This window comes from Boleophthalmus pectinirostris, unplaced genomic scaffold, assembly GCF_026225935.1.
Source record: "Boleophthalmus pectinirostris isolate CB_2022bp ecotype Guang Dong unplaced genomic scaffold, ASM2622593v1 HiC_scaffold_15, whole genome shotgun sequence".
Lineage (NCBI taxonomy): Eukaryota > Metazoa > Chordata > Actinopteri > Gobiiformes > Gobiidae > Boleophthalmus > Boleophthalmus pectinirostris.
Genome location: NW_026571070.1, coordinates 23,285,777 through 23,312,063, shown reverse-complemented (window position 1 = coordinate 23,312,063; position 26,287 = coordinate 23,285,777). Strand labels below are relative to the sequence as shown.

Sequence of the window (26,287 nt, the reverse complement as noted above, 5' to 3'; positions counted from 1 at the left end):
CAAATGTTTCCACAGTAAATTAGGGAATATGTGAATTATTACAAAGCTATAACATATGTTGGTCAAAGCTGACTGCGTTTCCAGTTTTCCAAAACAATTACATCTATAGAAACAGGGGAACATCTATAGAAAAGCAGGGGAAAGACTTCGTTTCACAATCCCAGCTAGGCAATGTTAGAGTGGAGCAGGTAGCCTATGGACAAATAAGTACCTATACGTCTCTTATAATCTATGCTCAGCAATGGCAACCCAACAAGTAAATGGTCACTGACTGATTCTGTGTCATTTGTAACAGGATTACTGAAGGATCTAGTGGTTATCAGACATGTTTGCTCAAGCAGACTGAATCAAAGTTCAGCACTGGGTCAAGTCAATGCTGAGTACAACAGCCCTGCTGACTGTAAAGTGGCACTATTTCATATAGTCTACATACTGTACATACTATACACTGGTGTCCAGTCAACAATAAACAGTAAGCTAAGCACAGTTCTGTGTGATCTGTGGTAATTGGGGACATGACTCTCTGGCCTCTCTGGTCCATTCTTAACCCCTGGCAAATAAAACTGCCACACCAATGGATCTAATTTAATGACAGATTTATAAAATGTAACGGAATGATGCTGCTATGCTAACCATGCATAATGTGCAGTGTGGACATGCAAACAGAATGGGAGAGAGTTAAAGCCCCTAGGTCAATTCATGAGGGTGTGTAAACACTGAATGAACCAATGCACTCACTGCTTTTGTTAATGTCACGACTGCAGTGGCCAAAGGACAAAAGGTATTTATTAAAAAGAAACTTTGAATAGCCATTTATTATAGTCTATAATCATACTGTGCTGTGTGCAGCAGTATCCAACAGTTCTCCAACCCGAGCAGTGTGAGAACATAGGTTTTATAGTTTGAGCTTGGCCTCTTTGGCCTCCATAGCGCTGGTGGCGACCTGAGCTCGCTCTGACAGCAATGCTGCTTGCTCAGCTGGTCCCTGGGACTGGGCATTCTTCAGTACAAAGTGGCTGATGAAAAGCTTCAAACCCTCCCGCAGCATTCCTAACTTGGAGATTCCAGAGATCCTGAAGGTGAAGAAACAATGGAGGACATTGATTTCTAATGCACACATGTTACATAGTAAAGTGAAGCCATTTTACAAGCAAAGTACCAAAGGTTAATATCATCTGCATGCAATAGTGTTAATTGCCAACAGCAGTTTGTTTTATCTGAATGTCCCATGATTCTTACATCCTGTTACTTACTTTCCAAATATACTTGTCAAGTCCTCAGGCTCAGTCTCCTTCAGAAGCTTGATCAGCATTTGACGCAGGAAACGCACCTTGGGTTTGTCCAGTTCTCCAAATTCAATTACCTATACAAGTAAAAATATAATGATTGTTGATTGTATTTGAAAATCTATACAACGATAACAACAATCAGTTCATACAGGGCCAATAAATGTTACTTACTTTGAGTACAGACAGAGGTAAACACTTTCTCTGCAGAAAGCAGGTAATGAGCTGTACAAGATTGTTGAATGTGCTGTTAGACAGGTTATTTAGCTCCTTAAATTTATCCCATATGCTGAACTGGAATGTCATCTGTAATGAGATAAAAATCGTGAAGAGAGAAATGATAAAAAAAAAAAAAAAAAATATATATATATACACAGTCAGCAGCCACATCATCTTATCAGCCCATCTACTCACTCAGATCAAGTCTACATGAGAAAAGCATACATTCCCACCAGCTCTGCTTTGAGCTCTTTGATGAAGACAATGCTCATCAGTTTCGAATATGAGCTGGGGGGTTTACATGTAGGCAGAGTAGGAAATGTGCTCTGGCCTCAATTGTTTGAGCTCACAGGTTAAATCAAATAATATGACAGGAGAGAGGTGTGAAAGGCTCCCACACTGTTGCCCATTCACAGGTCACATAGCAGGACAGTGGGTGGTCCACAAATCTACAAGTACTTTAATCCCCATCATTTTCTTATCAGTACTTTATACAATAGGTATACTGATTATTATTTAATTAATGCACAAAGAAGGAAACTTTCTCAAAAAACAGGAAACATTTTTATAATCTACTCCCCCTTTAAAAAAAAGAGACAATGCACCTCAAGGGGCAAACCAAAATACATAAATAAATATACTTGGTTATTGATTATGATTATTTCAATCTTAAAAGTAATTGATCATATATTATTCTGATTCTAAATGTATATTCTTCAATATAAATTTAAATTCAGATTGTATTTTAGTATTTTTTTTGCTTGTCAGTACCTGAAAGCGACGATCATGGGCACAGAATTTCTCTCCCAGCACTGCATAGAAAGCATTGAATGTTTTCTCTTGCAGACAGCAGTCCATGAGCACATGAACAATCTCCCTCTCCTGTTTATCCTTCAGCCCCATCCTTAACAAAGAACACAAATACAAGCTTAACATAGGCTTGACTTAACACAGAGTCTGGTGTAAACAAAAAACAGAGAGTGTAGACAAACCTCATGAGTTTCTCAAAGGCATCCAAGTAGTCTTCACTGGTCATCAACACACAAAAAATATTTCTCCTGACCTCAGTATTCATCCGCTGATTCCTGGCCAGCTCCAAAACTTTGGCACTAAACTGAAAATAATAATAGCAATAAAAGCAACCAAAAATAGTACTACAACAGATAATGAAATAATAATAATATTTGCTATTAATTTTAATTGTTCTTAATCTTACTTGACCAACAAATGGGGTCTCTTTCATAGTTGCAATCCCATCATTGGAGATCATTGGAGCTCCACTCCAAGAGGAGCCCACGATCCACCAGCGGCCGACCTGCTCTGCTCTGAGGAGACAGGCCAGGGACACACGCAGCTTCATATCACTGCCACTTGCACTTCGACTAATCTACAAACCAAATGTCAATGTTAGATTAATAATCACAAATAATCTAATAATAAACAACAAAGGAACAGGGTAAGACTAAGAAGGGTAAAGACTGTAAGTGGTTCTCTGGTGGCCCCTAGTGGTGAATAGGTGTACACATATACTTCATAGTAATAACTGCAAATGTCTTAGAAAATGCATTTAAATGTATTATTGTGTGTATCTGTGTAGAAGGGATTGTTTGCCAATAACTTACCAGGGTCCTTTGCAACTTCCTGAGCCTCTCCACAGGCTCAGGATCATAGCCAGGGATTTTTCTCATGTCATTGTTTTTCAAAGCCAACATGGTTTCCAACATGAAACGCACCTAGACAAATGTGTTATGTATATCACTACAAATCTTTTGGATATATTATAACTGTATTTATCTAGGCTTTTCTTAGTAAACACTTACCCTGGTCTGATCCTTAAACTTTGTCCCCACATCAGTAGCCTTACGTTGGGCCTCAGAAATAAGATCCTTCAGAGCAAGAGCATCATCTTTTCTCAGTGCAAAGCCAACATTTCTCAAAACAAACAAGACAAGCTCAATGTCTTTCTCAGTGAAGGCATGGACTAAGAGTTTCAGGATGTCAAATATCAGGAGGGAGTGCACCACCTGAAAGTTATACAGGTGAGCAATAATGGCAATCAGGTTGTCACACTCCTTTCCCTCACAAGGACTTTTATAAATGCCATCGAACATTCTGACAACAGTCTCAAGGAAATGTGCTCCAACCTAAAAAAATAAATAAATAAAAAATAAAATATATTAATTAAAACAGCATAACTATCGGTTACTATCTATCTATCTATCTATCTATTTATCATGGTCCTCTGCATAGAAAAAATATAAGGTTCAGTTTTCTTACCTCCAGGCCAACAGCATGATGTAGGACGCTGACAAGCAGGACATGCTCCATCAGAAACCGATCAGGCATAACGGAAGGTGTGACACACGCTGCTAGTAACACTTCAGTTAGTGTATCATTCATATCTTTTCTGCTGCAACTCATGTACATCTCCTCCAGCTGACCACTGATGGATGCAATATTTGGCTCACTCAACCTAAATAAATAGTAAAAGTAAATAGTAATAATAATAGTACTAAATACTAAAGTTACACTGAATTTTATCATAACAACTATTTAAAGGTGCACTGAGTAACTTTTCTTGGAGAGGGTACGAAACATGCTAGTCTCCATGAGGATGTAACTGTTCAGTCTGGAATGTTTCACAGTAAGGCATTAAACTTATCTATCTCCATGGAGACCAGCAGGTCATGGTACACACCAGTTTGGTGGAGAGGCTAGCTCGCCCTCATAAGAATGCATGTTCTTAAAGGTATTTCTGAATAATAAAATCACCTGTAATGAAACAAAGCCTGAATAGAAGTTTAATGCCATACTGTGGAACATACTAAGAAAAGCAATAACATTTCCCAAAAGTAAAAAATGTGGTGTCCCCTCCACCAGAAAAGTTACATAATGCACCTTTAAGTGTGTAAAAATACTACTTATAAAAAATAAATTAAGCTCAGGGGGTACCAACCTGTTTACTAGTCCTTTTATATTCCTCTTCAGTTTTTCCAGTTCGGCCTTACGTTTACCATCCCCCATGTTTCGAAGATGAGGTGGTATATATTTGCTTGTTGAAGGTGTCTAGGTGTTCATATGAAAAAGTTGGATTAGATTCAAACAAATGCAGCATATGCTAAAACAATTTATGGGATTAGCACCTCTGTGTTTTCCTCCATCATCTCAAAACCAGTAGTCTCCACCTCATCTTCTGCACCAAAAGCCATTAACTCATCTCTCTCCTCTCCATCAGTCTCTTCCTGGTCACCCTCGGATTCCTCACCACCCATGTCCTCATCCAGGCTTTCATCAAGACTGTCATTTTCATCATTAAAAGACCCTGGATCCTCTTCTTCATTGCTATTTATTTGCTGTTCATCATCAGACCCTTCATTGTCCTCCTCCTCTAGTTTTGAGAAGTTGTCCTTAGCCATATCCATGTCATCTTCGCTGTTGTACATTGCAGCACCAGAAGAGCCAGAGTCAAGCACACCCAGAATATAATCTAGTCCATCCGCCACAAAGGACTGGGGAAGAGATTTCTTATTTTTCCTCTTGTTTAGTCCAAGTGAACGCTCAAGCTTTTTAATTTCCCGGTCCTCTTGTTCGTTGGCTTCCAAGAGCGCCTGTTTTCTAGTCTCCTGGAGTTTAGTTGTCTTCTTGGCTTTCTTTGTGGATGATGATTTGGAACTTTCTAGTTTGTTGACAGAAACCTTGCTTGAAGTTGTGTCAGATAAATCTCTGTTTACCTTGTTACTTTTCTTTTTCTTTGGAATATTTTTTTTATGAACCGGATTTTGACCAACAACTTGGGGGGGTGTCAAATCTTTTTTGCCTTCGTAATGACTTTTCATTTTAGCCTTTTTTAGTTTCCGCTTTTCTTTGCGTAACTCCTTCCTACTTTTCTTTTTTACATACTTAAAATCGTTGCTGTGGTCTACACTCTCCGGCGAACTTTTGCTTTTAACAAACTCCTCCAAGGAAACTTTGTACTTCTGTAACACTGCGTTACCCTTTTTCTTTTTAGTAGTTTGCTTCCATTTACCTTTCATTTTACTCTTATATTATTACGCCGAACACTTCATTTAAATTATAAATATGTAACAAGTTGTGAATAAAAGATCCAAATACCCGTTTAAAGGTAAAAAAAATAAAATAAACTCCACATGTCTTCCCATGCGACGACTGTTGTTTTGCCCACAGACACGTGACCATCCAGTTCCGGGTTAGGTCGACGCGTAGTAATGACGTTCTTTATTTTGGGGCGTATTTTGGCACGGAGCGGGTTTGCCTTGATGTAAAACAGTCGGGTTTGCGCTGAAGAAGGAAGAGAATGCACTTGATCATCCAGATCCAACAACTTAACATGTAGTGCCTCTTCGGATCTTTGTAGGTGCAATATGAAGCATGGAAGAAGACGATGTTACCATCAGAGAGCAGAATTTCCACAGCCAAGTTCGCGAGTACATTGTAAGTAACAGACGGAATGGCTTATGCTAGCATGCTAACCGCGTCCTCTAATAATGCATTGACACAGCGCCAAACGCTCTTTTAGTACTAGCTAGAATCAAATAATTTGGATTCATCACAGTTTCTGCCCTGATACTATTCGGTGTCGCATATTGTTGATTTTTGGCCCCACACATAAACAACATATACCCTAATATAATAATCAACTTGCGGTAAGGACAATGACAATTTCTTCTTTCCAGTTTATTTTTTCATGAGCTCGACAATTATATGTTTGCTCGATATTATTGACTAATCACATATTGCATTGCTCAATTTTAGTAAGTGTTATACTAAATATTATTGAGGGATTTGTTAAATCTTAATAGTTTTATCTACTTAATTATACCCGCTGAGCTAAGGTATCATAACATGATGATTCCCGATCTAGGTTGATGTCCCAGTTTTACCCAGTACGAACTGTCTCCACAAGATGTTCTCTGTATCCAATATCGACTCTTTATCAGAATAAGATCCTTTCCTACACATGATACTATGATGATTCTGTGTCCCTTTAGGCTGAGGTCTTCCTGAGAGGAGTTTTATTTACTTCTTGTTTTTGACTTTAAGGGGCTGAGCTTGCAACAAGTGCATATTTTCCACTTGGGAAATTTAATATGTTTTACATGTTATATGAATCTATTCATATTTCATGTAGGTAAGGGCAAATAATGTTTTTGTTTGTTTGTTTGTTTTTACATATGTTGCATAGTGGGGAATGGGGAGTTCACATTGTATCATTATAGACATGCTCTAGATTAGAAAAACCCTTTTTCTTGATATAACTACATAAAACTTTTTTTTTTTTTTAGTATGTACACCACTGTCAGAAGGTTGTACTGCTGACTGCAGTTATGCTGAGTCAAGCCAAGGGTTTAGAGATAATCCATCTTAGGGTCTCCACTATCGCTCACTCTGGTGCGGTTTGGTGTCGGTTCCAGTTTATCAGCTCTTTGCAGTCGATTCTGTGTTATTTTAAGCTAGTTGGTAATCCATGGGACCCAGTCAGCCACTCCAGCAAATGGTTGCCTGTGCTCAGTATATTAAAAACAATTGCTTATTCTTTCTACATTCGAAATGTATATCTCACTGTCTGCCTGAGTCATCTCCTAATCTTGGCTCATGTTGAGTTGTGTCATGTTGACAGGGTGTAAAGTGCTGAAGTGAGAGCTTCTAACATTAGTCTGTCCTAGTCACTGTCACAGTAGAGGAGGGAATGTGGAATGTGATCGTCCTGTAAGACCATCCAGCTTGTTTTGAGGCCACGGTTACCTAATAAATTCCACACGCTGGTCAATTGGAGTGATACATAAATAACTCAGTTCTTATTAAGTGTATCCACAGGCTGAGAAAAATCAATGGATAGTTGAATTACATTTAAACACTAATTATAATGGCACTTAGAGAAAGACTGGGATTGTCTTCATACATAAACTTTATATTTAAACCCTATACAATATAAAGCCTTACAGAATGTCAGTGTCAAGTGGTATACTATGCATTTCTTGTAGGAATTGTTTTTATGTACACACACTAAGCATTTCATCATCAATCATCCGCTTCTGACCCAGTTTGAGGATTGTATTTCACACACTTCTACATGACTTCGGGTTCTTAACTCTTCTCTGATTACCATACAACTACCATACTACTCAGCTGGTTCATGTTTTTGACTTAGTATAGCTGTAAAGTGTGGACTGTGAATAATATGCAAACTTGTTCATGTAAAATTGACCTTGTGTGTTTTTCAGATATGCTTTCTCCTGTTTGCTGTTCTCTACATTGTCTCATACTTTATCATAACACGATACAAGAGGAAAACTGGTATGTCTTTATTTTATTTAACCTCAGATTGGTAGAGTTCAGGGAAAATGCTATATTTCTTTGTACCCTTTATTGTATCAGGGCTAAAACAAGGTCAGTGCCAATGCTTGAGCTCTGTCAAACCACACCCTTCCCTGAGCAGATAACTGTCTAACAAAGCTCTGTATTGGTTTAAACAATACACACCACAAATGACTTTACAGACTGTAGTAATGTGGTATATTTGTTGAAATAATGCATATTTGAACACATGTATTTTGAAATGCGATATTCCTTATATTGAAACACACGTCAAAACAACAATTACAGAAAAATCCAGGTAGCTTCAGATTTCCCGTGGTTGAAGAATTGCCATAACAAACATTGCAGCATCATTGATGGTCAGAATAGGTAATATTGGTGTTATTTGGTCAATGTATTCTTCTCTGCAAGGAGTAATATTCAGTCTGCTCTTTATCACAGATCATAAATGGTTAAATACATTTTGCTAGCCTGACATTTAGACCTATCAGTTTTGCAATTACTATGTTTTCTCAAAAGTTTATTTTCCATTAAATGCTTACATTTGCTCTACATTTGGTGGTGGAGGGTTGGCAAATGTTTAAAAAGTTTATTTTCATGGAAATGTTATTGCTTTGCCTGGAATGTTCCTATTTATGACATTAAACTAATTTATTTTGCATTTATTTAATTTCAGGTGGTTTTATTGCTAAATAAATACCTAAAAAAATATGCATTTTTTGTGCTCTCCACCAATCCAAACTGTAACTTGGTCTAGTATTGACGTTACCTGCTTGTCTCTGTGGAGATGGATAAGAGGCCATATCACACAATATTGACTTTTATGGACTTTTAACCATGTTATAATGGTGTTCCATTATCATTTACTTTACTCAGAGTTGTATTTCAGTTCATTCATACATGTGTGAGCAGTTCTGTATTGAGATTTGAGTGCTCAGAAAATGTATGTTTTCAAATGGTTAAAAAATGTCAAAATTTTCAGCAATAAAAACACTTGTGTGCACTGTTTCCTAATGTGAAACTAATGGGGGGTTTGCGGTCTTGATATGAAAGACAACTGACATGTTTCTTTAAGCTCTTTCAGATCAGTATTGCTCTATACAATGAACAAAATGTAAAATAATGATCTACATAATATTATGTTAAAGTTCAGTGCTAAATACTCAAAGTGTACCCGCTTTAATGTGGACCACCAAACCAAAACTGTTACACATGCAGACAGACTGTCCACCAGAATGGTTACATAGTAGTGCACCTTTTTGTGTTTTGTGAACTGAACATTGAAAAAATATTTGCCCTGCCTTCTAATGCCAATAAGTATTTTCTATTTAATTTCTTTGCAGATGACCACGAGGATGAAGATGCTATTGTCAACAGAATATCGTAAGAGGATTTGCTTTTATTTGCACTTTTAAATGAAATCAAATTGTTTCAATCAAATTGCTTTAGGGAGGCAGCATTATTAGAGAGCAGATTAATATTGAAGAGAGTGTTGTGTATAAATAAACACTTGACTGACTTGACTGTTAATTCTCACCACACAGAAAACAATCCCAAACTAATCCCATTGTTACAAGTGATTACTGGCATAATCAGATTAGCTACAGATGATTTTATGGAATTAACTTGTAGTCTTTGTTTTTGAACATCTAATGTGTCCTTAACATGTGAGTGATATTTTGTTTTGTATGTTCACAGATTGTACTTGTGCACCTTTACCCTGGCTGTGTCAGGTGGTGCCGTCTTCCTACTGCCTTTCTCAATCATCAGTAACGAGATCCTTCTCTCTTTCCCCAAAAACTACTACATTCAGTGGCTCAATGGCTCGCTCATCCACGGTTAGTTGGATAATCAGTTAGTTCATTAGTCTCAAATCTTTTTAATAAATTTTACATCATCTGAAAAATAACCTTCATGCTTAAGTTAGCCTAAACATACTAACACCAGCAGTATAGATATTCCTGTTGATACCTGGAATGCAAGGCAAATCGGTTCCAATCAAATAATGTGAACCGCAACTTAAAGTACAGTAGTACTATTTAGTTGCCTATTTGGAGCCATTTTAATTTGATTTAATGTTGTAGTTTTAAAAGTTGTTATTCTACTTGCTAACCACCAGAGGGAGCCCAAGTCCATGACATAATTCTAGCTTACAAGAGTGTTCTTCACAAGCTTAAAAATTACTACTGAGAAATGCGCACTTTAATTAATCTTTTCCATCCAAACAATGTCAACATATATTTAACTTTATTTTGAACATGTCTCATTGGTGATTTTGTGTAGGACTGTGGAACCTGGTGTCTCTTTTCTCCAACCTCTGCCTTTTTGTCCTGATGCCCTTTGCTTATTTCTTCTTGGAGTCTGAGGGGTTTGCAGGATCTAAAAAGGTATGAGTATAAGATTTTTTTTTAAATGATGTTACTGCAATTAATTTAGATGTTTTTGAAATGTATTTTATATACATATATATATATATATATATATATATATATTTTTTTTTTTTTTCTTATTTGCTAACTTGCTTTTAGGTGCATAAATTATCAGTTTCTGGATATAAAATCTATAGGTTTGTGGTGCTGCCATAAATATATCAGGCCTTTGCCTTTTCTTGAGAAACTGTTTTATTAGTTTTGGATATATATTTATATAAACATATATACATTTTAAAATATCATTATTGCAGTTGTTATCTGACATAGTGCCACAATGACTTGTTTAGTGAAGTTACAATGCAACATTATGTATGGCACGCTCAATCTCTAAAAGTCTAAAGTTTTGAGTAATAATTAGTTTAGTCGAATTGCTCGAATAAAACAATTGTTGAAATAGTTAATAAAACAGCTATAAAACAGTTATACTTACATAACTTACATACTTGCATAACTTTTTTTTTAATGTCCTGACCAATATTACACAATACCATTTCATAAATAAGATTTGTATGTGTGTCCTGTTTCTCAATTGTAGCCCCAGCACAAATGCGTTCCTGTTGAAACACATTGTAAAGTGCTTATATCAAAGCGTTGGGCATGAGGCTGTTGGCCTCTCAGCAGCAGAGCCAGGGCAGCGGCAGGTGCCGGGCCGCTGCCCTCTGCCTGACTCACGCCACTAACCGTAACTGCCACCGCACAAAGCTCATTAACCATGAAAGTCCAACCTGGTCTTCGCCCTGCGCCACATCCTGACAAACCCTTTCAATAAGGCCATAGGCTGCAAACGCTTCAACACCGCAACATCGGCCCCATTGATTTAAGGCCTGATTCCTTGTCACCCTCCTCCCCGGCCCCCACCGAAAATAAAACTTCAAAAGCACAGGCTAATAATCGAGTTGTAAGGCTCAGTGAACTTCCTTGTTTAATTGATTACCCACCAAAAAAGCAAGCTTGGGGCTCGTGTTCCCAAAGTCCATAAAGTCGCAGCGACATGACAGCACAATAGAGTCCCGCAAAAGGGACGGGGCAAGATTTGCCTTTAATACGCCTTTATCCTGTGTCACAGTTTGAAACCTGTCTGGTTTATGTCCCTCTTGGCAAAGGCACATAAAAATTAGACTATACTGTAGCATTTAGCCACTTCTTTTCTTCCTTGGTCTGCTAATTTGTTTCGCTTGGATTTCTTCAATAAAGGGCAGACCCCAACATGCAGGAGACAGAGCTAAGGCCTCCTTTCTGTTCTATTTAGGCTGCTACTGATCTTCCATAAATTTAGAGGAGGCACTGGTTAGTGTTTAAATGCACTTACAGCTATTATGCACATATTGAGAAGGGGGTGGTGGTGATGCCTCCCTTTACCATACTCCAGTGCCTATTGCGTTGTAATGACCATGTCAGTTGAAAGATTATGAAAAGCAGAAGGTTTGTATGTGATATCAGGCCTCGCTGTAATAAGCATATTGGTATAAGGTTTTATGTGAAATTTTTTTACCTGCCGGCTAAGTGTTGTAGCCGTGCGAGGTGCTTTTGACTGCGGAAATGAAGTGAATGATGAATTTCACTTGTAACTTTGTAAGTCAGCCCTCTCATGTGGCTGTGTTTACGTTTGACGATGTACTAAAAGACACCACTAGAATAAAGATGGAGAATAAAGTTGTTTTTTTAATGTTAACAGCTCTTCAGAGGCTCTGTCAACTCGCATGATTAATAGTGAAACAAATTGTCCAAATTGTGGATGGATCAGAATGACTTGGGGTCCTAATGTCAAATGTTACTATCCAGCTTTACTTGCTGCCATAAAAGTCTGCTATTTTACTGCTTTCAACTTTTTCTTTCTTTTTTCCTTTTTTTTTTTTTTTTTTTTTAGTGAGTGTTAAATTGAGTAAATAGTTATATAAAATAAATACAGTCAGGTTTATTAACATTATACAATAACAACAATAAATTGTTAAGGAATATATTAACTGCATGGAAAAAATGTATTACAGAATTGTATTATTAATACATTATTTAATTTCAAACAGTGTAACTAGGTTTAGCAAGCAGTTTGCTACCAATATATATAACACCAATACATTGTGGTGCGCACTGATATAATTATTATTTATTTTAATTTACTTATTTTTTATTCAATGAATGGATGGAAGAAAAATAAGTAAGTAACCATACGTAATAATTAATAATAAGTAATACATAATTAAATTAATCTAATCCATATAATATAAGTTGGTTCTTGGAGGAGAACTGAAATGTGTTTGATCCTAAAATGAGTTGGAATGAGTCTGACCCCTTGAGTGACCCAGCAAAAGGCCAACAGGTTTCATCTGGTAGTTAAAGAAACTCCTCATCAATCTCATCCTAAGCTCTAACCCGCCGATGATGAGAAGTGTGTTTATTGTGGAAGGAGGAGAAGGGGGAAACGTCTCACCCAGCTAACCGTGTGGTGTTACTAAGATACTCGTCTTTGTTGGCGCTTCACAATGGAGGCCTGGATATTTATTTCAAATCTCCTGCACATGCAGACATTTTTCCCAGGCCTTCTTTTGGGCAAGGCCGGCAGAAGAATATAAAGTGGTGTTTACATACCTTCCTTTAAGGTCACAATGTCTCCCTAAAGCTGCCTGCTACAATGTCCGTTACCATGGAAACATATTAGCTGAAGCTGGGAATTTTAAAGAACCAGCAACTTGCTAAGAATTTTTCCCCTTTCCCCGTGACTCAGTTTTTTCTAAAAGAACTAATGCGCGTTTATGGTACACTCCATTATTGCACTGTTTAGACACATGAAAATGACACACAGTTGCACTGTTTGACAGTTTCTCCATGTAGTACAAACAAGCTTAAAGTTAAACATTTTTGAAGCCCGAACAAGCTGTGCTCTCTATTTTGAAAAGGCAGAGATCCGACATATCTCATCCTTTTCCCTTAGTAACTACAGTGCTTTCTGAGTCATGCAGTTTCACAGAGAAGTACAGTTGAACCTGGTTTATAATGGTACCCATGCTGTTGATCATGCCCCTGCTCTTGTCATTAAGACTTTAGAACTTTAGCATTCTACAGCTTTACGGCCAGTGTCCTTCTCTGCTTTGTGTCTCTGACACGGTCACTGTGCTGTGGCCACTGCTGAGGCATACACCAATAAAGCCCTGGGCATCTGGTCTACCCCAACCCCTGCCTCCCTAGTTCCACATACACCGAACAGTGATCAGAAAGATGGTGTATAGGATGGTCTGTGCCACGGCTGCTGACCTTGTGACTGTTTACTAGTGACCACTACAACATGTAGGGTTATAGGGATAGTCCTACTTAGATGCTGTGCAGACTTGGATTCATGTACAGGATCATTAAGGGTCCGGGCTGATTGTGCTGATGCATTTGAAAGTTCTCTGCTTTTGCTTGTTTCTGTCTTAATTCATACAGGTTTGTTTCTGTAGTTTTATATAAGTTGATACATTTGATGCTACACACATTTCTTGGAAGTGTGTTCAAGCATACACTTTCAACAGCTAACTAGCCCCTTTCTCGATGTCACTGTGAGGATCGGGGGATGCTGAATATTTCAGAGCTGCTAAATTTAGAGACCGTTACACATTTAGAACGTTAAGAATAGAAAGTTTCAGCATCGCTCTGATGCCTAGCTGGCCTTTCTTTTTCCTCCTCCCTTTTATTCATTAGGCGACAGTTTCCTATGATCTATGATAATGACATAGATACATCTACCTATATTTAGACCAAATGGTTTCACTTAAAATAGCAGAAACCTGCACTTGCTTACTTTTTGTATCAGAAATGAGCAGTGATTGACATAATTAAGACATTCAAATCATGCCTTTCATGTCTATATAAGAGGAAACAACTGATGATACCAAGAGGTGACAAGTATTGCCTTTGCCCTAAATGATCTGAATGGGTAATGATTTGAGCCTTATAAATTATTGAGAGAGCGGTCTAAAGGGAATACACCTTCGGTAGCACATGGGCAGTGTTTAAGGTGGACTGGTGCGCTTGAATGGACGCATGCTCTGTGGCCTGGCTAACTGTGGTACTACTCTAGATACGCCCTTAATAGAATGTGTGTGGGACGTCTTGAGTCCCTGAAAGCATTCCTCTCTCACCTTTTCTGCCTTGTCTAATGCTGACTCCAGTTTGCTATTGGAGTTGGAGTGTTTGTATAAAACTATTTTTCTGTAGTTTTAACAACAAGCACACATTAGTCAGCTGCTGCCCCTAAGTTACTGAAACATGTGTGCAGATTGAGCTGCAAATGCATTTTTGATTTCTAGTATCTTATAAAAATGTTACCTGTGGATTTGTTGTAGTGTCCATCTTAGCCACACTGGGGCACTCCATTCACTGTCCATTTTCTTGCTGGAAAATTCTACTCTTTTTTTTCCATAAGAAAGAGGAGGCAAAGTGCAGATGGAACAATATAATGTTCTTGTTTTTTAATATTTCTTAACAAGTATAAGTAAATGGCAAAATTACAACTACAGATTTAACACTGGCAAGACAAATACTTCTTTGTGCTGCTGTGTCCTACTATTCTGTATCCATAAGCTATGGAGATACAGACTTTGGAAAAGGAGAGATGAAGGCTGATAACTAATCTGAAGACTAGAGCAAGTAGTATTAATTTGAATAAAGACTAGTTATTTTGAAATATCACTTTGTGTCATGTATACAGTCTGTGGTCTTAGTTTCTATTTGTTAAATGGTAACTCCTCCCATTCAACACAACACAAAGATCACACTAAGACAAGATAAACAGGGCAACTTTAATGGAGAGACCCTCTTCATGTTGGTGCTGTGTATACTGAACCATGCAGGAATTATTTTAGCTGGTAACAAATTGCTCATGTGTAGCCAATTTAGGCAAGCAGCATGCCCTTGTTATCCTGCACTGCATAGGCTACCTGACATGTGTAGAGCATGCCCATCTATCTTACAGTGCTAGACGGCTTGGCTCTGCTGCAGGAGGGAGGAGGAACTGTGTGAACAAGTGAAGGAAGACTTTATTAACCACTCAGCAGTTTGTGACCCGGAAAACCCAAATTACCCCAAACCCCTCATGTCTGCCGAGCCCTGGACTCGGCCGTGCCAAGAGAGCTACTAATCAGGCCCAGATGGGAGGTCTGCTCTTGATCGCAGACAGTAGCTGACCCAGGCAGCCTCATGCTCCTGCAATACACCCCCTCCCCAAGTACATGCTTTTTTATTTCATCACTGCTACTACCAGAACCCATTGGAGCTGTTTTATGGACCATTATTTGTTATAAGTATTGTCCATGAAAGAGCTTACTGTATGTTTTCTGTGAGTGGTTAGGATATATCCAGACCAACTATTCAAAATGTATATGCTATAGTCAAGTACAATACTATAGCATTTTAATGAGATGGCTATACTGCATACATATAGATTATGTATAAATTTTTCCTTTTATTCCTGCTCTCGTCTTTTAGGGCATAAAAGCACGCATTCTGGAGACTTTTGTCATGCTCTTCCTGTTGGCTCTGCTCATCCTGGGTATTGTGTGGGTAGCATCAGCACTCATAGACAATGATGCAGCCAGTATGGAGTCATTATATGGTTGGTCAATTGTTGTATAGTTTTCTTATTGATTTTATATACTGATCTTTATAATTCCTTTTTTATGTTTATAGATCTTTGGGAATTTTACCTACCCTATCTTTATTCTTGTATATCTCTAATGGGAGGACTGCTTTTACTTTGTAAGTACATTGTGCACATATGAAATACATATATATATATATATATATATATATATCTTTTTTACAATTTCATCATTTACATTTTTTTTTCTTATTAAATAAAATTACATTGCTTTATTCTTTGTGTATAGTGTGCACTCCAGTGGGACTGTCTCGGATGTTCACCGTCATGGGACAGTTGCTAGTGAAGCCAACAGTAAGTTAATTTATGTGATAAATCTGGATAATTACTTTAAAGTGCTGCTAAACACCCTGCCAGAACCTTACTCTGGCCACAAGCTAAATTTGAAAAATGTGATCAGTTATAAGTATGACAGTAGAATACAAATACTCCAGCAACTCTTCCTTCCACCTGGCCTCACCTTGGTTCCACTTGGGCTTAATTCTAACCATGTCATATTTTCTCCTCTTTAGATCCTGGAGGATCTGGATGAGCAGATTTACTGTATCCATTTGCAGGAGGAATCGCTTCAGAGGAGATTGAACGGTAAGTATGTGAATCAAGATTCTGTTGGTTTTGAAATATAAAATGTAATAATGCCACATCCCGACATGACAAGGTGTCTGCTATTGTCATTACTTGCACTTAAGTAGCTTACACTTATGTGAGTACAAAACTAATTTCTCAGTTGCGTCAAATTACAACATCCCCATTTGTCTCTTGTGTTTATGCAGTTTAGGTGTTGTAGCTGGAGTAGGGCGGACCATTAGATTTCTCTTTTGGTCATCTCTGATGACTATAACAAATGACCTGCTGCAGCATGCAGTTGTTTCATGACCTTTAGGTGCTACCACTTACTGTAACTGTCTTTTGGTCCCCTGCTGTGAGCAGTCAGACCAAAAGATCTACGTCTGAAAGGGGAAATTGTATCTTTAACACAACTTTTAATGTCCTGCCCACTATGTCCTTAAATATCTTTTTGAATGTCCACAATGTATGAAAAGCAGGAAGAATTCAGGCAAGGTAACATACTTTAATATTAACTCAAGCATGCAACCAAGTGTACAGATGCAGTAAATGAAGAGAACAAGAGTCCTTTCAAACCAGGGAGGTAAGTGAGATCTCTCCCTGATAAACCTGTTATTGTCAGATGCTGTACCGACCACCTCCATACACTGCCACTTAAGCGTTTGGTTCCATAGAGCTTGTTGCATACTGCTTTGCTCTGAACTAAAAGTGGAAAATTGTAATCTGTTCCTTATCTATGATACTGTTTGAAGTCTTGAAGGCACAAAATATCTGTGGTCAGCTCCATATGTGCACTGATTCCAAGCTGTAGTTCATTTGGACCTGTTGAAGAGACAGGAATAGGGGCTAAAAGAAGATGGCGATCACCGGAAGCTTAGGCTTATCAGCTCTTTATGTTTTTATGCACATACTGTATGCATATGCACTTGTCAGTGTTAATGCGCTCACATAGGTGGGGTGCTCTTTTGATCTGCTCTGTCCAGCATGGTTCAGGGATAGTTCAGGGAACAAAATCCTCAGGCTTTGTCCTCTTTGATGACTGGTCCCCATCAGGTGCATTTGTACTGTGTGAGATAGCATTTTAGAAGACACTGTGTTGACATTAGATGGATGTTGGGGACATTTACTTGTGAGTAATGGACACTCTGGCCGATGCTGTGGGCCAAAAAAGGGCAAAAGGTAGGTCCTAAATCATGCAGTATTTTAAGTTTTGGTCTTCCCTGCATTGCAAATTTAAGCTTTATAACATATGGGTAATTTTTTTGGTGCGGGGATCTATGGAGATGTGACTATTTGTGGCCAAACCTCCTTGCAATGCCTGACCTCGTCAGATGTCAGGAGGGCACTGTAAGTGATCAGGAGGGTTTTGAAATGTAATAATGGGGTTTTATTGTTAATAATGCCCTTGACAAACATGTATGTCATTCAGTGTAAATCTTGCATAAAGCACAATTTAAATTTTGTGAAAGAAACCGCTCATGTTCAGCTGACAATATACCTGTAGGTTTCCAAAATATCAGCCTCACCCAGCAGCTATCCTGGATTCATCTCCCAGTTACTTGGGTCCATCAGACAACATCACATAGTGTGACACGCTCTTATTCCACAGATACATGTAGAATGTGTCTCCACAGGAGCCCAAAAACAGGCCTGTACTGCAGATTGGATGAGGACAGGCTATGGTGCCATGGTCCTGCCCAGCTGATGTTCGGGCACAGGCCTGTCCAGATGCTATGCGGCACAATGACCTTGCTTGTGCCTCTGTTGTCTCAGCAGGGTGTTTAGCATATTTGAGGCTGACGTCATTTTGAGACTGTGCTGAAGGTTGGAGAGGATATGTTGAATTACCCCAGGCTTTCCTGGCTGCCAAATGCCTCACTCAGCATCTCTGCCTCGCTCTTACTCTCTTTTACTGGAAGCTGCCAGCAGTGCAAGAGTCTAGTATAATACCATGAGGATCTTGGAGGACTAATTTTTTTTTCTAATTGCTTTGAGCTTCTTGTCTTCTTTGGATATTCAGTTGTATTTATGTAGAGTTGATTAACAGTAAATTATTTGGTTATTGAATAGCCTGACTTGGTTAACAATAAGCATGCAGCTGATCAAGTTCACAGCATGTTGAACTGCCAATGACATTTCCTGTTGTGCTGTGACTGCATTTGCTGGAGGTTTCAAACTTCCCCCTTCTTAGATCTGGGACAGGTGTCTACAAGGGCACAGACAAGAGTGTAACTCTCTCTGCTACCTACTTAAAGTCATCCAGACAGGGTGTGTCATAATAACAGAGCGGCAAAAAAAGTTTGATCAAAGTGATTGGCCTCTCACTCCTGTAACCAAGATGAAAGATGGTATTTTTATTGCATGCTAGTAACGGTGTAACACTGAACTAATTGGGCTTGATCTGTCAATCACCTCAGGGGGTGCAAATGGATACTTTCCCCCCTTTTGCTTTAAGGGGCTTCGACACCACTACGTTGAACTGGAAACAACACAGAGTAAAATAGATAAATTAGCCTTAAATGAGCTGGCCTTGTGGTTTTCCCGGAGAATCCCTTGCTGTCTTCTCAGGCCCTCTCAACCAGTTGCGGCATGCACTAGACAGCTTCTGACACAAGGGATTTGGTTGTACTTGTTGGAGATCACATTGTTATGTTCAGAGGATGATTACTCATGTTGTATGATTGCCTAATAAACATTATGTATAAAATGTCCTCATAACTATGGCTCTTATGCAACTATACACACTCACGATCTTTTCCACTTTGGTGAATTACTGTGTTTAGAAAATACTTAAACAGTAATAATGCTCTTCTGTTTGTTTTTACAGGGTCTTCCATCCATCCCACATATACCAGACCTGGCTTTGCCTACCAGCTCCACAAAGAACTGGACAATGTTAGAAATCAGAGGAATAAACTGGGTATGTTTTTGAATGGCATAACAGCCCTGGTTAAGCAAAGTAATCAGAAATGTATGGAAAGAAGTGGACTTTTTACATATTGCTGACAGACAGGTGCTTTCTCCGTGTCTGCCTTAACTTGGACCTGGACCAGAACTGTCTGATAATTTTCCATCCATTTTAGGATATTATAAATGAGACCTCAGTCTTTTGGGGAGCTGTAGGGTGGGGGACACAAAGGCACTTAGGATATTGGACAAGATGCAAACTTTATATTGTAGCTAGCCTTTTAGTGATGTCATTAATTTAAAGGGATGGTGCTTATAAAGTGCTTTTGGCAAACTTCTTGGGCACGCAGGGTGGATAGACTATGACAATAGAGAGTATGTACATGTTTGGAAATGGTGAAGGGAAGTCAATATGGCAAGGGCTGTAGGCCAATGTAAGGACTGGATAAAAAAAAAAAACTGTCTAATGTTCCGCTGATGCATATGTGTGGACACCTGGAAATCAAAAGGGCATCAGTAAACTTCATTCTATGTTCTTTCATCAGAGAGAAGAAAGAAAGCATCGGGTTGGGAAAAGAACTTGTTGTATCCTATGGTCATGCTCATTCTGCTTAGTGGAACGGTGAGTCCATCTGTGGCCTGAAGCCAGGCCAGACTTGTGCCTGAGGAATACATTGCATTCATTTAAAAATTCAGACTCACAATTATGTGGTGGTCAGTAATAAATGAATTGGGCAGTGGTCACTTTGTATAATATCACACAGGCTATCTTCAAATTGCTGTTTAGAATAAAACAAAATGTATGTTTTGTTTTTTTAAATTTTCATATTCATAACTTAATAGCAGCAAAACATTTTCTACCGTAATTTTACTTAATTCTGTACATGGAGAGATGATGCCCTATGTACACATTCATTAACACGTTTTTGTGTGTGTTTGTGTGTATATAGACAATCTCTGTTCTGATGGTGGCATTAAATATCCTCTATCTTCTGGTGGATGAGACTGCAATGCCCAAAGGATCCACAGTAAGTCACTGGACTAACACAGTACACATCTAAACTTCAGTGCAGCGGCCATGTTGCCGGCGTAGACATAAATCAAATTCCGGTTATGCTCAGGTGTATGTTCAAAGAAAAGGACTGAGCAGATGTTAATCAGGCTCCAACCTTGCTCTTGAAGTTTTGTTTTGAAAACTTTTTGAAAGTCATTTTACACACAAGTGCACATTCAATGATCTAGGTGTGTTTCAAGTCCACAGTTAAATAAGTAGATGGGGGAGATGTTGTTCTTCCTTACAGTAAGAAAAAAAAGGCAGCAAATGCTATGTGAGGAATTGCACTGGGACATTCTCATTTTTTTCATATGTGTGATGTGTTTTAATTTGTTTTATCTAAACTTATCAGCAGTGACAGGAATACGTGCATCCACTTGCATGTATGTGTTCAAGTTTCAGTTTTGTCAAATATGGGAAACATAATGTATCGTATTTCTCCATAATTTTTCATCTTTATAAGAAACCGACAGCCACAGCCACTGACATTCCAATTATTTTATTGAGTAGGGATGTTTTCTTTGGCTTGGCACATAGCAGAAAATCCCCCAAATTACACTTGTCATGTTGCTTCAAAATGTGTGCCCCCATTCAGTGTTATTGCTGGGCTGGATATATGCCACACATCACTACAAGGAATCAAAATTTGTGTGCAGTGGCTCTTTATGATCAATAGAGATGTGGATCTTTGTTAACTCTATACTTCAGCCCTCTAGCACAGAAACTCCCTAACAGATAGCTGCACCATATCTCAGGAGCAGAGTAGGCACCGTTTGAGCCTAGAGAGTGACTACAGGACCAGAGCCAGCAGCCGTCAGACTGTGGGAAAGTCAATTCAGACCCGATCCACTGATTGTTGTAGGGGGGAGAGCACAAAGAACTGGCCAGTCTATGTTTGTCTTCCCTTCTCCCTCGGCATCTCCCTGCGGTTGCAGGGAGATGCCGAGGGAGAAGTCCTCTGACCACTCACTTTCACAAATAAAGCCTGGGGACATTTGGGGAGTAAGGCTATGAGGAGAGAAGCAGTGGATTCAGTTGTAAACGGTATAATAAGGAGCTTTAACATGTGTCATTGTGTTAAGTCATTACAGTCTTTCAATTCCTTTACTAAATCAAGCTGTTTGATTCACACCTTTTTCTGGAATAAAAATACTGTATGAAAGACACATAAGTACAATTGTCCACATATATAACTACATGCATACAACACATGTAGTTAACAAGAATTTATGTCAGGACAGTGCCAACAGGAAGCCTCCATCAATAAATTACATCACACACACTGCTAATTCCTTGTATATGGGCCACTGCAGCTCTACGTTTTTTTTGTTTTGTTTTTTTTTCTTTAAACAAGCAAACGTCTTCTGTCTGGTACTTTTACAGAATTAATTAAGATATTGATTGTCCAATTGTAGCGTTTGCATCACAACAAATGAATTACTCCAAGAGGGCTCATCTGAATTTAGACCTCTTGGTACAACACTAAGTAATGCATGTCGATAAAGGATCTCATTCAGTTGTTTCACAGGGATGAGATAATGCCTCTGCAAAAAGCAATATTACTAAACAGTATTATTATATATTCTGTTGCTCAGCATATGTCCAGAATTAATAACAATTTTAAGCCAAATGCTCATGCTCCAGCTCCATCAGTGTGCAGTGTAGACTATTTTGAACACTAGAGAACTTTTATTTGAATGCACCAAGATGAAATGAACAATCCAGCAGTCTGATTTAAATTGTATAATTTTAATTTTGCTAATCTAATTAAATGATTTCTTTCTTCTATCTTACAGGATCGTGGAATTGGCAACACCTCTCTGTCTACATTTGGTGTGGCTCAAGCTGTGCTGGAGATTATCCTCATGTTGTATCCTTTGTGTGCAAAAACATTTTTCGCAGAAAAGTTATCAAGTATATTTAATTAACAGGGTCACGTTTTTGGTCCTTAATTCGTTCAACAGCTACTTGATGGTGTCTTCCGTTGTTGGCTTTTACAGTCTACGAGTCTTTCAGGGACTTACTCCAAGAAAGGATGATACAACCATGACAACGGTGAAGATGGGGAGGACAGTGGGGAAGACTGAATTTCTTGTTGATAAAAGTGTATTTCATATATTTTGCGGTCTTTTTTTCTCTTACTGTTCTTCTCTTACTGTTGCCTCTGTCCTGAACCTCTAATATGTTTTTCTCTGGGATCTTGAATAGCTTTAGAAAAGCATATCCAATATTTGTTTGTGGGTTGTGCAAAGTGCAGGTTTCCTTTGCTAAACATCAGAAGGAGGGCAGGCTTTTGGGAGGTGGAGGATGTGAGTTGCTTTGGCCCACAGTGGCACCCATTCACTTGGTAATGAGTTTGGTGGTGGTGCAGCTTATTAACTAGCCATGACATGCCAGTGAAAGGACTTGAAGGAACAATGGAAAGAACCTGGTAATGAGCAACATCAGTAGTAGTAATGTTACTACTTTTACAATATGTGGAACCAATATAGCAGAGAATGCTCATGTGAAAACATGTCTATTGAGTCTGTGTGGGCAAAGTAAAATGTAGGATTTACTGTGTTAATTTGCTATAAATTATGATTTTCTTTATATTTGCAGATTATTGGTTGTTGTGTGTCCATCTTGGTCTTGAGTTCAGCATTGCCAGTCATGTCCAGAACATTAGGTAAGTGCATTGGTTGCTACCTTTACATGCTAACTGTCATTTGACTTACAGCAGAAAGACAGGGGACAAGGGCTGGGGATGGAGTGGAGTGGTACAGTTAAAATGGCTGTAATAAAGAGCAATACAAAGCACAGCTGTTCAAATAGTAATGGCCTGAGTGTGATTTTGAGAAACTAACACAGTGCAGCGCGAGCATACAGTGAGTCACTGGGGGCTTTGCAAAATATCAACAGGTTCTGCTTTGTGAGAGTGAATAGATGAAAAGAGATGAATGCGTGGGACCTGGCTGAAAAGAAAGGCTCCCTCAACAAAACAGACACATGTAGAGTGTGACAAATGAAGACGTTATGAGACTGCTGTCTCAAGTTACACCTTTTTAACCATAGATTGATTGATTGATGATTTTATTTTATTTTTTTTCCAAATCCAAAATCAAATTAGTGGCTACTGTTTTAATAAGTATATAACTTTTGATTTGCATGAAATATAGTATGTTTGCTTTTTTGTTTTTGAGAAAAGTGATTATCTATTTCTATATCGGTGTAATTGTGATGTTGCTTCATTACAAGTGCTACGGTTATGGTTTGTTTTTGACTGCATTATATCCATTTGTGTCATTTTAGGTATTACCAGGTTTGACCTTTTGGGAGACTTTGGGAGATTTAATTGGCTGGGAAACTTTTACATTGTTTTGTCATACAACATGCTGTTTGCAGTTGTCACAACACTATGCCTTGTGAGAAAATTCACCTCTGCAATACGAGAGGAGCTCCTGAAAGCATTAGGTACCTTTATCTTAATGTAAAATATTGCTATAAAACATACATTTCATGTTGTTAAGAAACATTGGGGTAGGACGGGGTCTAGTAGTGTGACATTAAATGGAAGAAGAGCATTAATACCTCTGTCTATGCGAGTCAGGTGCAGTAATGAGATTTCTTTCCTTATCTTGGTCTGCCCAGGTCTGGATAAATTACAGCTGTCAAACAGCCCAACAGACCCGGAATCTGGGAAGCTCTCTGCAAACGGGCATCAGAAAACTCTGTGAAAAGGACATAAGATCAACAGCATGTTCACACACACACACACACACACACACCTTAGCACAGCCAAAGGGAGATTTCAACAGAACTGCCTGTCTGCTGAAAGGTAAAGGGATTGGAAAGAACTTAATAAACCCAGGCAGTGTCTGATGGATGCTGCAAATGGAGGCTGAGAGCAATTTAGCTTCATGACATTCCATCGCCTGCATCTTGGATGGAGCTGGGACAGAGCCAGGAGGAGTGAAAAAGACTGGCAACACTGCAGTAACCTTGACGTTGACCTCAATAGGAACGGTGACTTAAAACACTTTTCTGGCTTTTCAAATAATCCCCTTCTGCTCAACTCCTGTTTGGTTCTCCCTCTGCTCCTTTCAAGTGGCTAGAGCAGGTGAAATAATGCACCTTCTGTGATGGAGAAGTTCTCCCATATTTCCATTGGTCTGTCATGAATGTGGGAACTCAAAACAGGTATGTCTCCAAATTCATGTTTTTATTGATTTCCCAATTTTGCTTCACGCAATTGTAAAACATGTATAGCTTATAGATTGGTCTTGTAGGTCTTATTTTTTATGGCTGTAGCCAAGACTGGTTGTAACGTAAGATAGTGTTTAAAATATAGAACTTGAGGGACATGTCACTGAGCAGTAATAAATGGTAATCTGAGCTTGTTTTGTTTATTCTTAAAGTTGGACTACCAACATTTTAATATGCATCAGTTGCTATTATATTTGTGCATCAGCTTTTATTGACAGAGCTGACGTAAAATCTGTTTTTATCTGATTTGTAAATGTTGTATTTACATGTACATATATTCTTTTCATACCTCTTTTGAGCTTCTGGATGTAAAATAGGGATTTTAATTAAGTACAAAGATTTTCTGTCATGTAAATCTTGTTTTATAACATCTTGTACCTTAATGCAGCATTTTCAGAAAAGGGTTAGTGAGTGCTTGATTGCAGAGACTAGGTAACTCAGGCTCCATGTATTTGTTGTATAGCTGCATTATAATGAACTGTGATGTTTTCAGTGTCCAGTACCACCTTGAATGCCTTAAACTGTCTGTGAATCTGTAGTCAGCTCATTGTTGAAGTTGATGAAGGTTGTAGTCGTCATGTGTCGTATGGTATGTCTATGTGATGTGAGACAGTTCCACTGTGATGCCCCTGTATGGCAAGTTTAAAGGTACAATGACTTAAATATGCCCAATAAATATCCCTTTTTTTGTATTATAACAGTCTTTTTCACAATTTGCAGGGGGCCTATAAATTAACCTTTTTGGCCAATGTCCTGCCTTTAAAATGGGAGGATGAAAACATAAGAAAATATAAATGATCAGTAATGAATTAAAGCTGCATAAAACAGTCTTTTTGAGTTTACTATTTTGATACTTGGGCTTGGCTAAAACCAGCACTACCTGGGTAGAGGCAGAAATGAACTTTTGAATGTTATAAATTTTTGAAAAAAGTTTGCCAGCACATAAATCAAACAAAAATATTACCCATGATATCATCAGAGTTGCCAGTAAGCAGTCTATGAAGACATCAATTTATTGATTGGCCAGATATACATTATATACACATATTTACAGATATAAATCTCAAATTTCGTATCTTTGATGGATTAATGATTATTAATACTGATAATTAGAGCTAGGTGAGAGAGCATTTTTATTGGAGTTCCTGTGCATAGTATACCAGAAAACTGGGACCACTTGTATAGTAGCACTTTTCTATGCTATTTTGTCCCACAGATAAAAAAAAAAAAGTTACTAAAAATACATGACTTTCTTTGTATTGCCAATGAGAAATATGTCGCCCCCCCCCCCCCCCCCAAACCTAAAATAGCTGAGGAATGCAATTGTGAACTGCATTGATTGTTATCTCCTAAAATAAAACCCAGTAGCACTCATGTTATGGTAACAGTCATTTCTAATCCTTAATTTTATGTTTACTGTCAAAAAGCAGCAGCAGCAGCTTTTGTCATTATTAATGTAACCTTTGGTATATGTTCTGTGTATGTTTTTTGTTTGTTTGTTTGTTTGTTTTTTTACATTTCATGTAAATAAATTGTATGTACCTGTAATTTTTTTTTACGGTCTCTGTGTTTGCAAATAAAGAAATCTTGCAACCATTATAGTCATGTT

General features: G+C 38.3%; 2 protein-coding genes across 5 annotated transcripts; one reads left to right on the top strand and one right to left on the bottom strand.

Annotated features, from left to right (window-relative positions):
* Window positions 1–741: 741 nt before the first annotated feature.
* On the bottom strand, window positions 742–5,714 carry nom1 (nucleolar protein with MIF4G domain 1). The gene is made up of 11 exons (XM_020935697.2): window positions 4,649–5,714; window positions 4,462–4,571; window positions 3,783–3,978; window positions 3,326–3,649; window positions 3,128–3,238; window positions 2,722–2,892; window positions 2,498–2,619; window positions 2,277–2,409; window positions 1,461–1,592; window positions 1,254–1,363; window positions 742–1,073 (listed from the first exon to the last, which is right to left on the bottom strand). Exons 1-11 carry the CDS (start codon window positions 5,537–5,539, stop codon window positions 896–898), a joined length of 2,478 nt encoding a protein of 825 aa, XP_020791356.1. The 5' UTR covers window positions 5,540–5,714; the 3' UTR covers window positions 742–895.
* Window positions 5,715–5,757: 43 nt separating this feature from the next.
* Window positions 5,758–26,275, top strand: lmbr1 (limb development membrane protein 1). Of its 4 annotated transcripts, XR_008631806.1 has the most exons (19): window positions 5,758–5,957; window positions 7,748–7,820; window positions 9,185–9,224; window positions 9,540–9,679; window positions 10,125–10,228; window positions 15,734–15,860; window positions 15,935–16,003; window positions 16,135–16,199; window positions 16,418–16,490; window positions 19,300–19,392; window positions 19,925–20,001; window positions 20,330–20,407; window positions 22,230–22,303; window positions 22,398–22,488; window positions 23,035–23,101; window positions 23,725–23,886; window positions 24,064–24,438; window positions 24,521–24,612; window positions 25,172–26,275. XR_008631806.1 is itself a non-coding variant. In XM_020935684.2 (17 exons), exons 1-17 carry the CDS (start codon window positions 5,895–5,897, stop codon window positions 24,147–24,149), a joined length of 1,482 nt encoding a protein of 493 aa, XP_020791343.1. In that variant the 5' UTR covers window positions 5,758–5,894; the 3' UTR covers window positions 24,150–26,275. The 4 variants fall into 4 exon arrangements, 1 of the variants encoding a protein (XP_020791343.1); XR_008631804.1 differs by having other exon boundaries at window positions 24,521–26,275; XR_008631805.1 differs by having other exon boundaries at window positions 24,064–24,612.
* Window positions 26,276–26,287: the final 12 nt, after the last annotated feature.

Excerpts from the sequence above, each read along its gene's own strand:
- nom1 (XM_020935697.2), bottom strand. The coding sequence starts at position 5,539 with ATGAAAGGTAAATGGAAGCAAACTACTAAAAAGAAAAAGGGTAACGCA. Across the intron at positions 2,620-2,721 it reads AGACCCCATTTGTTGGTCAA|TTTAGTGCCAAAGTTTTGGA; the intron begins GTAAGATTAAGA and ends TATTATTTTCAG. Across the intron at positions 2,410-2,497 it reads GCCTTTGAGAAACTCATGAG|GATGGGGCTGAAGGATAAAC; the intron begins GTTTGTCTACAC and ends TTCTTTGTTAAG.
- lmbr1 (XM_020935684.2), top strand. The coding sequence starts at position 5,895 with ATGGAAGAAGACGATGTTACCATCAGAGAGCAGAATTTCCACAGCCAA. Across the intron at positions 15,861-15,934 it reads CAGTATGGAGTCATTATATG|ATCTTTGGGAATTTTACCTA; the intron begins GTTGGTCAATTG and ends TTATGTTTATAG. Across the intron at positions 23,887-24,063 it reads GGAGCTCCTGAAAGCATTAG|GTCTGGATAAATTACAGCTG; the intron begins GTACCTTTATCT and ends TGGTCTGCCCAG.